General features: G+C 48.1%; 2 protein-coding genes across 3 annotated transcripts in view; one reads left to right on the plus strand and one right to left on the minus strand.

Annotated features, from left to right (window-relative positions):
* Positions 1-15,987, plus strand: part of LOC110522576 (B-cell lymphoma/leukemia 11B) — a 58,269-nt gene that overhangs the window by 33,735 nt on the left and 8,547 nt on the right. The gene's annotated exons all lie outside the window — the stretch shown is intronic.
* On the minus strand, positions 1,119-5,115 carry LOC149984171 (uncharacterized). The gene is made up of 5 exons (XM_090233400.1): positions 5,010-5,115; positions 2,859-3,510; positions 2,732-2,751; positions 1,565-2,684; positions 1,119-1,239 (listed from the first exon to the last, which is right to left on the minus strand). Exons 1-5 carry the CDS (start codon positions 5,113-5,115, stop codon positions 1,119-1,121), a joined length of 2,019 nt encoding a protein of 672 aa, XP_090089526.1.

Here is a 15,987-nt window from a genome sequence, read left to right on the forward strand (position 1 = left end):
CCTTTTGATGGCATAGAATGCCCTTCTTGCCTTGTCTCTCAGACCGCTCACAGTTTTGTGGAAGTTACCTGTGGCGCTGATGTTTAGGCCAAGGTATGTATAGTTTTTTGTGTGCTCTAGGGCAACGGTGTCTAGATGCAATTTATTTTTGTGGTCCTGGCGACTGGACCTTTTTTGGAACACCATTATTTTGGTCTTACTGAGATTCACTGTCAGGGCCCAGGTCTGACAGAATCTGTGCATAAGCTCTAGGTGCTGCTGTAGGCCCTCCTTGGTTGGTGACAGAAGCACCAGATCATCAGCAAACAGCAGACATTTGACTTCAGATTCTAGTAGGGTGAGGCCGGGTGCTGCAGACTTTTCTAGTGCCTGTGCCAATTCGTTGAAATACATGTTGAAGAGGGTAGGGCTTAATCTGCATCCCTGTCTCACCCCACCTCACCTCACCCTATTTTAACCGCACACTTGTTGTTTGTGTACATTGATTTTAAAATGTTGTATGTTTTTTCCCCCAACACCACTTTCCATCAATTTGTATAGCAGAACCTCATGCCAAATTGAGTCGAAGGCTTTTTTGAAATCAACAAAGCATGAGAAGACTTTGCCTTTGTTTTGGTTTGTTTGGTTGTCAATTAGGGTGTGCAGGGTGAATACATGGTCTGTTGTACGGTAATTTGGTAAAAAGCCAATTTGACATTTGCTCAGTACATTGTTTTCACTGAGGAAATGTACGAGTCTGCTTTTAATGATAATGCTGAGGATTTTCTCAAGGTTGCTGTTGACGGGGTCAAATTTGTCTCCACTTTTGTGGATTGGGGTGATCAGTGCTTGGTTCCAAATCTCTTTCTCTCCCTCTCTTTCTTTCTTCTCTCCATTCCCTGAATCCTGTCTTCTCTCAGCCACAAGAACAGATGATAGTCGCCTATCGAACTCATCCAGCGTCACATAATAGTTGGCAGAGCGCAAACACACACACACACACACACACACACACACACACACACACACACACAGACACACACACAGACAAACACACTCCAGTTAAGAGTTAAGAATCTTTCTCTGAGCGATTCCAGAGGCTGAGCCAAGAGACAGAGCTCTCACTGACTGAGAGGCCTTCACAGTTCCTTTTCACACCTTTTCCCTGTGCCTTGAGAGATGCCCTGGAGATTGGAGCAGAGCAGCTCTCGTAGTTTGCAGCATGAGAGGCTGGTTGTTATTGCCTGTCTGGTTATGTTGCTGGAGATACGGGATATTGTTATGTAGATACGGGATATCTATGTGTAGATACGGGATATCGTTATGTAGATACGGGATATCGTTATGTAGATACGGGATATTGTTATGTAGATACGGGATATCGTTATGTAGATACGGGATATCGTTATGTAGATACGGGATATTGTTATGTAGATACGGGATATCGTTATGTAGATACGGGATATCTGTATGTAGATACGGGATATCGTTATGTAGATACGGGATATCTGTATGTAGATACGGGATATCGTTATGTAGATACGGGATATCTGTATGTAGATACGGGATATCTGTATGTAGATACGGGATATCGTTATGTAGATACGGGATATCGTTATGTAGATACGGGATATCGTTATGTAGATACGGGATATCGTTATGTAGATACGGGATATCTGTATGTAGATACGGGATATCTGTATGTAGATACGGGATATCGTTATGTAGATACGGGATATCTGTATGTAGATACGGGATATCGTTATGTAGATACGGGATATTGTTATGTAGATACGGGATATCTGTATGTAGATACGGGATATCGTTATGTAGATACGGGATATTGTTATGTAGATACGGGATATCGTTATGTAGATACGGGATATTGTTATGTAGATACGGGATATCGTTATGTAGATACGGGATATCGTTATGTAGATACGGGATATTGTTATGTAGATACGGGATATCGTTATGTAGATATGGGATATCGTTATGTAGATACGGGATATCTGTATGTAGATACGGGATATCGTTATGTAGATACGGGATATCGTTATGTAGATACGGGATATCGTTATGTAGATACGGGATATCGTTATGTAGATACGGGATATCGTTATGTAGATACGGGATATCGTTATGTAGATACGGGATATCGTTATGTAGATACGGGATATCTATGTGTAGATACGGGATATCTATGTGTAGATACGGGATATCGTTATGTAGATACGGGATATCGTTATGTAGATACGGGATATCTGTATGTAGATACGGGATATCGTTATGTAGATACGGGATATCGTTATGTAGATACGGGATATCGTTATGTAGATACGGGATATCGTTATGTAGATACGGGATATCGTTATGTAGATACGGGATATCGTTATGTAGATACGGGATATCTATGTGTAGATACGGGATATCGTTATGTAGATACGGGATATCTGTATGTAGATACGGGATATCGTTATGTAGATACGGGATATCGTTATGTAGATACGGGATATCGTTATGTAGATACGGGATATCGTTATGTAGATACGGGATATCTTTATGTAGATACGGGATATCGTTATGTAGATACGGGATATCGTTATGTCGATACGGGATATCGTTATGTAGATACGGGATATCGTTATGTAGATACGGGATATCGTTATGTAGATACGGGATATCGTTATGTAGATACGGGATATCTTTATTGTTTCATTCACCCAGTTGACCTGCATCCCATGAGACATACAGGAAGGCAAATCTACATACCTTAGACATGAGTGTGTAGATACGGGATATCGTTATGTAGATACGGGATATTGTTATGTAGATACGGGATATCTGTATGTAGATACGGGATATCGTTATGTAGATACGGGATATCGTTATGTAGATACGGGATATCGTTATGTAGATACGGGATATCGTTATGTAGATACGGGATATCGTTATGTAGATACGGGATATCGTTATGTAGATACGGGATATCTATGTGTAGATACGGGATATCGTTATGTAGATACGGGATATCGTTATGTAGATACGGGATATCTGTATGTAGATACGGGATATCGTTATGTAGATACGGGATATCGTTATGTAGATACGGGATATCGTTATGTAGATACGGGATATCGTTATGTAGATACGGGATATCGTTATGTAGATACGGGATATCGTTATGTAGATACGGGATATCTATTTGTAGATACGGGATATCGTTATGTAGATACGGGATATCTGTATGTAGATACGGGATATCGTTATGTAGATACGGGATATCGTTATGTAGATACGGGATATCGTTATGTAGATACGGGATATCGTTATGTAGATACGGGATATCGTTATGTAGATACGGGATATCTTTATGTAGATACGGGATATCGTTATGTAGATACGGGATATGTAGATACGGGATATCGTTATGTAGATACGGGATATCGTTATGTAGATACGGGATATCGTTATGTAGATACGGGATATCGTTATGTAGATACGGGATATCGTTATGTAGATACGGGATATCTTTATTGTTTCATTCACCCAGTTGACCTGCATCCCATGAGACATACAGGAAGGCAAATCTACATACCTTAGACATGAGTGTGTGTGTGTGTGTGTGGGGGGGGGCCCGCACTTCAAGCCCCCCCCCCCCCCGGAATTCAAGCCCCTCCCTGTTTCTTAGGGCTTTCACACACAGAGCTCACACACATGCAAGTAGTTATACTGGGCCTGTGCCTGCTTTGAGTTAGTGTGGAGCCGTACAAACTGGGTGAGAGCTTTACTCCTTCCTCACAGTGGCCATATGGTCTCTACTCCCTTCCTGCGACTGCTCCCCTCACAGTGGCCATATGGTCTCTACTCCCTTCCTGCTACTGCTCCCCTCACAGTAGCTGTATGGTCTCTACTCCCTTCCTGCTACTGCTCCCCTCACAGTAGCCATATGGTCTCTACTCCCTTCCTGCGACTGCTCCCCTCACAGTGGCCATATGGTCTCTACTCCCTTCCTGCTACTGCTCCCCTCACAGTAGCTGTATGGTCTCTACTCCCTTCCTGCTACTGCTCCCCTCACAGTAGCCGTATGGTCTCTACTCCCTTCCTGCTACTGCTCCCCTCACAGTAGCTGTATGGTCTCTACTCCCTTCCTGCTACTGCTCCCCTCACAGTAGCCATATGGTCTCTGCTCTGCTCCCTTCCTGCTACTGCTCCCTTTACAGAAGCCGTATGGTCTCTACTCCCTTCCTGCTACTGCCCCCTCACAGTAGCCGTATGGTCTCTACTCCCTTCCTGCTACTGCCCCTCTCACAGTAGCCGTATGGTCTCTGCTCCCTTCCTGCTACTGCTCCCCTCACAGTAGCCGTAGTGTCTCTACTCCCTTCCTGCTACTGCCCCCCTCACAGTAGCCGTATGGTCTCTACTCCCTTCCTGCTACTGCTCACCTCACAGTAGCGGTATGGTCTCTACTCTACTCCCTTTCTGCTACTGCCCCCCTCACAGTAGCCGTATGGTCTCTACTCTACTCCCTTTCTGCTACTGCTCCCCTCACAGTAGCCGTATGGTCTCTGCTCCCTTCCTGCTACTACTCCCCTCACAGTGGCCATGTGGTCTCTACTCCCTTCCTGCTACTGCCCCCTCTCACTTTAGCCATATGGTCTCTACTCCCTTCCTGCTACTGCCCCCTCACAGTAGCCGTATGGTTTCTGCTCTACTCCCTTCCTGCTACTGCTCCCCTCACAGTAGCCGTATGGTCTCTACTCCCTTCCTGCTACTGCCCCCCTCACAGTAGCCGTATGGTCTCTGCTCTACTCCCTTCCTGCTACTGCTCCCCTCACAGTAGCCGTATGGTTTCTGCTCTACTCCCTTCCTGCTACTGCTCCCCTCACAGTAGCCGTATGGTCTCTACTCCCTTCCTGCTACTGCCCCCTCACAGTAGCCGTATGGTTTCTGCTCTACTCCCTTCCTGCTACTGCTCCCCTCACAGTAGCCGTATGGTCTCTACTCCCTTCCTGCTACTGCCCCCTCACAGTAGCCGTATGGTCTCTGCTCTACTCCCTTCCTGCTACTGCCCCCCTCACAGTAGCCGTATGGTCTCTGCTCCTTTCCTGCTACTGCCCCCCTCACAGTGGCCATATGGTCTCTGCTCCCTTCCTGCTACTTCTCCCCTCACAGTGGCCAAATGTCCTCTACTCCCTTCCTGCTACTGCCCCCCTCACTTTAGCCGTATGGTCTCTACTCCCTTCCTGCTACTGCTCCCCTCCCAGTAGCCGTATGGTCTCTGCTCTACTCCCTTCCTGCTACTGCCCCCCTCACAGTAGCCGTATGGTCTCTACTCCCTTCCTGCTATTGCTCCCCTCACAGTAGCAGTATGGTCTCTACTCCCTTCCTGCTACTGCTCCCCTCACAGTGGCCGTATGGTCTCTACTCCCTTCCTGCTATTGCTCCCCTCACAGTAGCCGTATGGTCTCTGCTCCTTTCCTGCTACTGCTCCCCTCACAGTGGCCGTATGGTCTCTACTCCCTTCCTGCTACTGCCCCCTCACAGTAGCCGTATGGTCTCTACTCCCTTCCTGCTTCTGCCCCCTCACAGTAGCCGTATGGTCTCTGCTCCTTTCCTGCTACTGCTCCCCTCACAGTGGCCGTATGGTCTCTGCTCTACTCCCTTCCTGCTACTGCCCCTCTCACAGTAGCCGTATGGTCTCTGCTCTACTCCCTTCCTGTAACTGCCCCCCTCACAGTAGCCGTATGGTCTCTACTCCTTTCCTGCTACTGCCCCCCTCACAGTGGCCGTATGGTCTCTACTCCCTTCCTGTTACTGCTCCCCTCACAGTAGCCGTATGGTCTCTACTCCCTTCCTGCTACTGCCCCCTCACAGTAGCCGTATGGTCTCTACTCCCTTCCTGCTACTGCCCCCCTCACAGTGGCCGTATGGTCTCTACTCCCTTCCTGTTACTGCCCCCCTCACAGTAGCCGTATGGTCTCTACTCCCTTCCTGCTACTGCCCCCCTCACATTAGCTGTATGGTCTCTACTCCCTTCCTGCTATTGCTCCCCTCACAGTAGCCGTATGGTCTCTGCTCCTTTCCTGCGTCTCCACAGTCTCTGGCTTGAGAAGACATGTACCCTTTTCACTCTCCTGCCCAGAACCACGCTGAGTCGAGACTTACTGTATGGCCCTGGTTTACAATCCACACATGCAAGTCTTTCTAAATAATGATACTGTAGTTTAGTGCTGAAACTGTGTAAGCTACAGAGACCAGTACCAGCCAACCTCCTGGGGGACATTTTTCAGAATATTGTACATATAAAGACCTGGATCTTCTTACCGTTGTCTGACTGTTAAGAACAGAATGCAACACCTAGAAATGAAATCAATTGAAATTATGTCAGTTGTTTTACAGGAGCAATTAAGGCTAAGTGTCTTGGTCAAGGGCACATCGACAGATTTTTCACCAAGTCGGCTCCGGGATTCGAACTGGTTACTGGCCCTACGTTCTTAACCGCTAGGCTTTCTGCCGCTCACAGTAGAGACAGGAGAGACAGGAGAGACAGTAGAGACAATAGAGACAGGAGAGACAGTAGATACAGTAGAGACAGGAGAGACAGTAGAGACAGGAGGGACAGGAGGGACAGTAGAGACAGTAGGGACAGGAGAGACAGGAGAGACAGGAGACACAGGAGAGACAGTAGATACAGTAGAGACAGGAGAGACAGTAGAGACAGTAGAGACAGTAGAGACAGGAGGGACAGGGGAGACAGGAGAGACAGGAGAGACAGTAGAGACAGTAGAGACAGGAGAGACAGTAGATAGGTCAAGAGAGAGGGGAGCTGGAGAGCATGTGGAGAGGGGAGGAGGTAACGAGAGATGGGAGCAGGGGAGCAGGGGGCGAGGGGAGGATGTGAGGAGGTCAAGAGAGAGGGGAGCAGGAGAGCAGGTGGAGAGGGGAGCAGGGGACGAGGGGAGGAGGTGAGGAGGTCAAGAGAGAGGGGAGCAGGAGAGAAGGTGGAGAGGGGAGGAGGTGATGAGAGAGGGGAGCCGGAGAGCAGGTGGAGAGGGCAGGAGGTAAAGAGAGAGGGGAGCAGGAGAGCAGGTGGTGAGGGGAGGAGGTAAAGAGAGAGGGGAGCAGGAGAGAAGGTGGAGAGGGGAGGAGATAAAGAGAGAGGGGAGCAGGAGAGCAGGTGGAGAGGGGAAGAGGTAAAGAGAGAGGGGAGCAGGAGAGCAGGTGGAGAGGGGAAGAGGTAAAGAGAGGGGAGCAGGAGAGCAGGTGGAGAGGGGAAGAGGTAAAGAGAGAGGGGAGCAGGAGAGCAGGTGGAGAGGGAAGGAGGTAAAGAGAGAGGGGAGCAGGAGAGCAGGTGGAGAGGGGAAGAGGTAAAGAGAGAGGGGAGCAGGAGAGCAGGTGGAGAGGGGAAGAGGTAAAGAGAGAGGGGAGCAGGAGAGCAGGTGGAGAGGGGAAGAGGTAAAGAGAGAGGGGAGCAGGTGGAGAGGGGAAGAGGTAAAGAGAGAGGGGAGCAGGAGAGCAGGTGGAGAGGGGAAGAGGTAAAGAGAGAGGGGAGCAGGAGAGCAGGTGGAGAGGGAAGGAGGTAAAGAGAGAGGGGAGCAGGAGAGCAGGTGGAGAGGGGAGGAGGTAAAGAGAGAGGGGAGCGGGGGGTAAGCAGAACAGGAAGGAGGAGTGAGATGAGGAAGGGAAAGGAGAACAGGGGAGAGATGAGGGGGAAGAGGGTGATATCAGGAGGGTTTGAGGGGTGAGGAGACAAGGAGGAGTGGGAGGCGAGGTGAGGGAACAGAAGCAGGGGGAGAGTTTGCAGGGGATCCCCGTGAGCCTCTAAATCAAAGCCATGCTAATGAGGACCTTTATACAGCACCTCACCCCTGACAGGTGCATCCAGGCTGGGAGGCACTATGTGTGTGTGTCAGGGAGCAGTGTGTGTGTGTCACTGAATCCGTGGCCCATGAGAGGGTGTGTTTGTGTTATGTGTGTGTCACTGTGTGTGTGTTACCGTGTGTGTTACCATGTGTGTGTGTTACCGTGTCTGTGTGTTACCGTGTGTGTGTTACCGTGTGTGTGTGTGTTACCGTGTGTGTGTTTTACCATGTGTGTGTGCGTTACCGTGTGTGTGTGTGTTACCGTGTGTGTGTGTTACCATGTGTGTGTGTGTAACCGTGTGTGTGTTACCCTGTGTGTGTGTCTTACCGTGTGTGTGTGTGTTACTGTGTGTGTGTGTCTTACCGTGTGTGTGTGTGTTACCCTGTGTGTGTGTCTTACCGTGTGTGTGTGTGTTACCCTGTGTGTGTGTCTTACCGTGTGTGTGTTACCGTGTGTGTGTGTTACCGTGTGTGTGTGTTACCGTGTGTGTGTGTGTGTGTGTTACCGTGTGTGTGTGTTACTGTGTCTGTGTGTTACCGTGTGTGTGTGTGTTACCGTGTGTGTGTGTGTTACCGTGTGTGAGTGTTACCGTGTGTGTGTGTGTTACCATGTCTGTGTGTGTGTTACCGTGTCTGTGTGTGTTACTGTGTCTGTGTGTTACCATATGTGTGCGTGTGTTACGGTACATTTGTGTGTTACCGTGTGTGTGTGTTACTGTGTGTGTTACCTTGTGTGTGTGTGTGTTACCGTGTGTATGTGTTACTGTGTGTGTTAGAATGTGTGTGTGTTACTGTGTGTGTTACCGTGTGTGTGTGTGTTACCGTGTGTGTGTGTGTTACCGTGTGTGTGTTACCATGTGTGTGTGTGTGTGTTATTGTGTGTGTGTGTGTTACCGTGTGTGTGTTACTGTGTGTGTGTGTTACCGTGTGTGTTTGTGTTACCGTGTGTGTGTGTGTGTTACTGTGTGTGTGTGTGTGTGTGTGTGTTACCATGTGTCTGTGTGTTACCGTGTGTGTGTGTGTTACTGTGTGTGTGTGTGTTACTGTGTGTTTGTGTGTGTGTTACCGTGTGTGTGTGTTACCGTGTGTGTTACTGTGTGTGTGTGTGTTACCGTGTTTGTGTGTGTTACCGTGTGTGTGTGTGTTACTGTGTGTGTGTGTGTTACTGTGTGTGTGTGTGTGTTACCGTGTGTGTGTGTGTTACTGTGTGTGTTACTGTGTGTGTGTGTTACCGTGTGTGTGTGTTACCGTGTGTGTGTGTGTTACTGTGTGTGTTTGTGTTACTGTGTGTGTTACCGTGTGTTTGTGTGTTACTGTGTGTGTGTGTTACCGTGTGCGTGTGTTACTGTGTGTGTTTGTGTTACTGTGTGTGTGTGTTACTGTGTGTTTGTGTGTGTTTGTGTTACCGTGTGTGTGTGTGTTACCGTGTGTGTGTGTGTTACTGTGTGTGTGTGTGTGTTACTGTGTGTGTGTGTTACCGTGTGTGTGTGTGTGTGTTACTGTGTGTGTGTGTTACCCTGTGTGTGTGTTACTGTGTGTGTTACCGTGTGTGTGTGTGTGTGTTACTGTGTGTGTGTGCTACCGTGTGTGTGTGTGTGTGTTTGTTACCGAGTGTGTTAATCCCTCTGCTACTTCAAACCTTACCAAGCCTCATTATTTTCTCAAACCCCCAGATGTACTGTAGTCAATCAATCAATCAATCTAATGTGTTTTTAAAGTCCTTGTTACATCAGCTCATATCTCAAAGTGCTGTACAGAAACCCAGCCTAAAATCCCAAACAGCAAGCAATGCAGGTGTAGAAGCACGGTGGCTAGAAAAAACTCTCTAGAAAGGCCAGAACCTAGGAGGAAACCTAGAGAGGAACCAGGCTATGTGGGGTGGCCAGTCCTCTTCTGGTTGTGCCGGGTGGAGATTATAACAGAACATGGCCAAGATGTTCAAATGTTCATAAATGACCTGCAGGGTCAAATAATAATAATCACAGTGGTTGTCAAGGGTGCAACAGGTCAGCACCTCAGGAGTAAATGTCAGTTGGCTTTTCATAGTCGATCATTCAGAGTATCTCTACCGCTCCTGCTGTCTCTAGAGAGTTGAAAACAGCAGGTCTGGGACAGGTAGCACGTCCGGTGAACAGGTCAGGGTTCCATAGCCGCAGGCAGAACAGTTGAAACTGGAGCAGCAGCACGACCAGGTGGACTGGGGACAGAAAGGAGTCATCAGGCCAGGTAGTCCTGAGGCATGGTCCTAAGGCTCAGGTCCTCCGAGAGAGAGAGAGAGAGAGAAAGAGAGAATTAGAGAGAGCATACTTAAATTCACACAGGTCACCGGATAAGACAGGACAAATACTCCAGATATAACAGATTGACCCTAGCCCCCTGACACAAACTATTGCAGCATAAATACTGGAGTACAGACAATTCAATACCATGGCACAGTTCTCTCTCTCTCTGCTCCCTGACATTTTGCTTGTGCTTTTAAAACAAATAATTGCTATTAAAGCCAATCTGGAAAGAACAAAAGCCACTTTAGTCTTAAGATCTAAGATCCCTATAGAATACCTAATTGGCCTGGTGGTGGTTTAGCAGAAACTAACCTAGGAGGGAGTGAACTCTTTTATGATTGGCCCACCTCTACGCATATACTCACCATTAATGACTTCCTGTCTGACTACTCCGACTATAGCTACAGGACCCTGCCACTTTGGCTACTGTCCCCTCCCACTATTGCTACAGGCCCCTCCACTAAGACTACTGGCCCCTCCCACTATGACTACTGGCCCCTCCCACTGTTGCTACAGGACCCTCCCACTATGGCTACAGGACCCTCCCACTATGGCTACAGGACCCTCTCACTATGACTACAGGACCCTCCCACTATGGCTACAGGACCCTCCCACTATGACTACAGGACCCTCCCACTATGGCTACAGGACCATCCCACTATGACTACAGGACCCTCCCACTATGGCTACAGGACCCTCCCACTATGGCTACGGGACCCTCTCACTATGGCTACAGCCCCCTCCCATTATGGATACTGGCCCCTCCCACTATGGCTACTGGCCCATCCCACTATGACTACAGGCCCCTCCCACTATGGCTACAGGACCCTCCCACTATAGCTACAGGACCCTCCCATTATGGCTACTGGCCACTCCCACTATGGCTACTGGCCCATCCCACTATAGCTACAGGCCCCTCCCACTATGGCTACAGGACCCTCCTACTATGGCTACAGGACCCTCCCACCATTGCTACAGGACCCTCCTACTATGGCTACAGGACCCTCCCACTATGGCTACAGGACCCTCCCACTATAGCTACAGCTACAGGCCCCTCCCATTATGGCTACTGGCCCCTCCCACTATGGCTACTGGCCCATCCCACTATAGCTACAGGCCCCTCCCACTCTGGTTACAGGGCCCTCCCATTATAGCTACAGGCCCCTCCCATTATAGCTACAGGCCCCTCCCATTATGGCTACTGGCCCCTCCCACTATGGCTACTGGCCCATCCCACGATAGCTACAAGCCCCTCCCACTATGGCTACAGGCCCCTTCCACTATGGCTACAGGACCTTCCCACTATAGCTACAGGCCCCTCCCACTATGGCTACAGGACCCTCCTACTATGGCTACAGGACCCTCCCACCATGGCCCTTCCCAATCAATTTGGAGTAGAATAATGTTTCTCCCGAGACACACTGCTCTAAGATCAGTTTTGCATCCACTTTTATGATTTGTTCAGTTATTAAGCTGCTCCTAGATCTGTGTCTATATAGGCAACTCTCTCCTCAGAGCCAATAGAAAGCGACAAGTGATAAGCTGTGAGTCACTAACATTGCTGCACGGATTGTCACATAACCATATAACTGCCACGCCATTCAATTTAGCGAGTTAACCTCTCATCCCAGTCATGTTGACTGAAGTGTGTGGGCGTGTGTGTGAGGAGGGACGGGGATGGGGGGCAGCAAATTGGGCCATTTGATCTCATCGCTGTGTCCATGGAGACTACAGCATAAGTGCGGTAACTGGTAGTGTGTGTGTGTGTGTGTGTGTGTGCATAAGCTAACAGAATTGTGTGTGTGTCAGTGGACGGACCACAGTAATTACTGTAAATTGAATCATAGCACAGTCTTTATTGGCTGGAGTGATAGATAAATAGACATACATCCCCTCTCTCCCTGGCGTGGTGTATTCGTGGGTGTGTATTCGTGGGTGCGTATTCGTGTATTCGTGGGTGTGTATTTCTGTATTCGTGGGTGTGTATTTCTGTATTCGTGGGTATGTATTTGTGTATTCGTGGGTATGTATTTGTGTATTTGTGGGTATGTATTTGTGTATTCGTGGGTGTGTATTCGTGGGTGTGTATTCGTGTATTCGTGGGTGTGTATTTGTGGATTCGTGGGTGTGTATTTCTGTATTCGTGGGTGTGTATTTCTGTATTCGTGGGTATGTATTTGTGTATTCGTGGGTATGTATTTGTGTATTTGTGGGTATGTATTTGTGTATTCGTGGGTGTGTATTTGTGTATTTGTGGGTGTGTATTTGTGTATTTGTGGGTGTGTATTTGTGTATTCGTGGGTATGTATTTGTGTATTCGTGGGTGTGTATTTGTGTATTTGTGGGTGTGTGCTTGTGTCTTCTCTGATGTGTGTGTATGTGTGTCTTTGTGTGTCTACTCTGGTGTGTGTGAGTGTGTGTGTGTGTGTGTGTGTGTGTGTGTGTGTCCGCCAGGCTTTGTGGGCCTCTACTACATGTAGATATTGTATTTCTTGATGGGGTGGCTGATTTCACAGCATCACACAGAGACAGCTGACATCACAAGACGCAGAGCCCTGATAGGATAATTTGCATATCCTCTCTCTCCTCCTCTTCCTCTCTCCCCTCCTCTCCCTCTCTCTCCTCCTCTTCCTCTCTCTCCTCCTCTCCCTCTCACTCCTCCTCTCCCTCTCTCTCCTCCTCTCCCTCTCTCTCCTCCTCTCCCTCTCTCTCCTCCTCTTCCTCACTCCTCCTCTCCCTCTCTCTCCTCCTCTTACTCTCTCTCCTCCTCTTACTCTCTCTCCTCTTCCTCTCTCTCCTCATCCTCTCTCTCCCCACTTCCTCTCTCTCCTCCGCTTCCTCTCTCTCCTCCTCTTCCTCTCTCTCCTCCTCTTCTCTCTCCTCTTCCTCTCTCTCCTCCTCTTCTCTCTCCTCTTCTTCTCTCTCCTCCTCTTCCTCTCTCTCCTCTTCCTCTCTCTCCTCTTCCTCTCTCTCTTCTTCTTCCTCTCTCTCCTCTTCTTCGCTCCTCCTCTTCCTCTCTCTCCTCTTCCTCTCTCTCCTCCTCTTCCTCTCTCCTCCTCTTACTCTTTCCTCCTCTTACTCTCTCCTCCTCTCCCTCTCCTCCTCTCCCTCTCTCTCCTCCTCTTCCTCTCTCTCCTCCTCTCCCTCTCTCTCCTCCTCTCCCTCTCTCTCCTCCTCTTCCTCACTCCTCCTCTCCCTCTCTCCTCCTCTTACTCTCTCTCCTCCTCTTACTCTCTCTCCTCCTCTTCTCTCTCCTCTTCCTCTCTTTCCTCCTCTTCCTCTCTGTCCTCCTCTATCTCCTCCTTTCCCTCTCTCTCCCCCTCTTCCTCTCTCTCCTCTTCCTCTCTCCTCCTTTCCCTCTCTCTCCTCCTCTACTATCTCCTCTTCCTCTCTCTCCTCTTCTTCCTCTCTCTCCTCTTCCTCTCTCCTCCCCTTCTTCGCTCCTCCTCTTCCTCTCTCTCCTCTTCCTCTCTCTCCTCCTCTTCCTCTCTCTTCCTCTTACTCTTTCCTCCTCTTCCTCTCTCTCCTCTTCCTCTCTCTCCTCCTCTTCCTCTCTCCCCCTCTTACCCTCTCCTCCTCTTACTTTCTCCTCCTCTCCCTCTCTCTCCTCCTCTCCCTCTCTCTCCTCCTCTTACTCTCTCCTCCTCTTACTCTCTCCTCCTCTCCCTCTCTCTCATCCTGCTTGTAAGAGAAGGTGATGAAATTTGTGTTTGTCCGTCATTAGACAGTAGCCAAGAGCCCTCTGCTGAGCCCTCAGCCTTGCCCTCAGCCGAGAGCCATCAACCGAGAGTCATCAGCCGAGCCGTCAGCCAAGTGATCAGCCGAGCCTTCAGCTGCCAGTCTATTAACAGACACGCAGCTCTAACAGCATATGGCACTCTCTCTGGAAGATGCAAATTCATACAGGGAGAGGGTCTCTGGGGGCTTGACTAGCTACACATACACACACACACACGCACGCACGCACGCACGCACGCGCACACGCACACACACACGTACACACACACACACACACACACACTCAGAAATTCATTACCTAACATTGAGATGTATGTAATTGTAGGACTAAGAGCGTGGCAAGGCTTGATCCCATATTGTCCTCCGCCATGATGTTCAACTACACTGTTACATCAGTAATTCTCTCTTCAACAATACACACTATATCATCAGGTACCCTCTGTAGTACTCTCTACAACAATACATACTATATCATCAGGTACCCTGTGTAGTACTCTCTACAACAATACACACTATATCATCAGGTACCTTGTGTAGTACTCTCTACAACAATACATACTATATCATCAGGTACCCTGTGTAATACTCTCTACAACAATGCATACTATATCATCAGGTACCCTGTGTAGTACTCTCTACAACAATACATACTATATCATCAGGTCCCCTGTGTTGTCCCAGCTACGACAATACATACTATATCATCAGGTCCCCTGTGTTGTCCCAGCTACGACAATACATACTATATCATCAGGTCCCCTGTGTTGTCCCAGCTACGACAATACAAACTATATCATCAGGTACCCTGTGTAGTACTCTCTACAACAATACACACTATATCATCAGGTCCCCTGTGGTGTCCCAGCTACGACATAGCGTTCTGAGAACAATATGTTGCTTACAGATTGGTGAGATTGTGGTTGTCCTATGGTTGTTTTGCATACAAACGTCCGACAACTTTCAATGAATGGTGCAGGATTGACTTGATCCCACTTGGCTTTGGAACATTCTCAGTAAGACTAGGTTTTCTTGGTATTTCATTACTTTAACAGAACATTTATTAAAAGTTCAAACATAGTTACATTTTATGAACATTTTGGCAATGTTCTAGGAATGTTCTCCAAATGGTTTAACGTTTGTAACGTTCAACAATTGTTTAGAGAACATCAAGAAATAACGTTCTCCTGTGGGAATTTCCTAAGGTTTCCTACTGGGTTCCTCGTGGATCTATTTAAATCCATGTTTTCAAATTGTTTTGAGAATGTCGAGAAAACGTTCCATAAAAAAACACAGGAAAACTCAGAGAAAGTTCTAAGAATGTTATTTAAAAACATATGGATTCTGTTCTCAGCATCAACAAAACTCGCTCTATACTCTACGTTGTTACGCGTTCAGGTGTGCTGATCGTAATGAGTGCTTGTTTCCTTTGAAATGGGTCTGTTTGACTAAACTAAAATAAACAGCATGCTAGCGCCATCCTGGTGGTGCAGTGGACTAATTTCCCTGGGTAGAGAACACAAGATTACAGGTTTGAATCTCAATGATGCCGTGTCACAATATAAAAAAGTTATGTGTTTGCATGAATTTCCACGTTTCCTATCTGTGCTTGGAGTTTAAAAAAAGTTGACCCCAAAAAAGCTAGCACTGTTATTAAAAGTCTTGTTAAAAGTTTTAAGGAAATTAAACCTCCCAGGAAAACATTTAAGGAAGAAGAGTCAAACGTTCTCAGAACCTCCCTGGAATCAGAGGTAACGTTCTCAGAACCTCCCTGGAATCAGAGTCAAATGTTCTCAGAACCTCCCTGCAACCAGAGTCAAACGTTCTCAGAACCTCCCTGGAATCAGAGTCAAACGTTCTCAGAACCTCCCTGGAATCAGAGTCAAACGTTCTCAGAACCTCCCTGGAATCAGAGTCAAACGTTCTCAGAACCTCCCTGCAACCAGAGTCAAACGTTCTCAGAACCTCCCTGGAATCAGAGTCAAACGTTCTCAGAACCTCCCTGGAATCAGAGTCAAACGTTCTCAGAACCTCCTTGGAACCAGAGTCAAACGTTCTCAGAACCTCCCTGGAACCAGAGTCAAATGTTCTCAGAACTTCCCTGCAACCAGAGTCAAACGTTCTCA

This window comes from Oncorhynchus mykiss, chromosome 4 (genome assembly GCF_057628025.1).
Source record: "Oncorhynchus mykiss isolate SJ-2025 chromosome 4, ASM5762802v1, whole genome shotgun sequence".
Taxonomy (NCBI): Eukaryota; Metazoa; Chordata; class Actinopteri; order Salmoniformes; family Salmonidae; genus Oncorhynchus; species Oncorhynchus mykiss.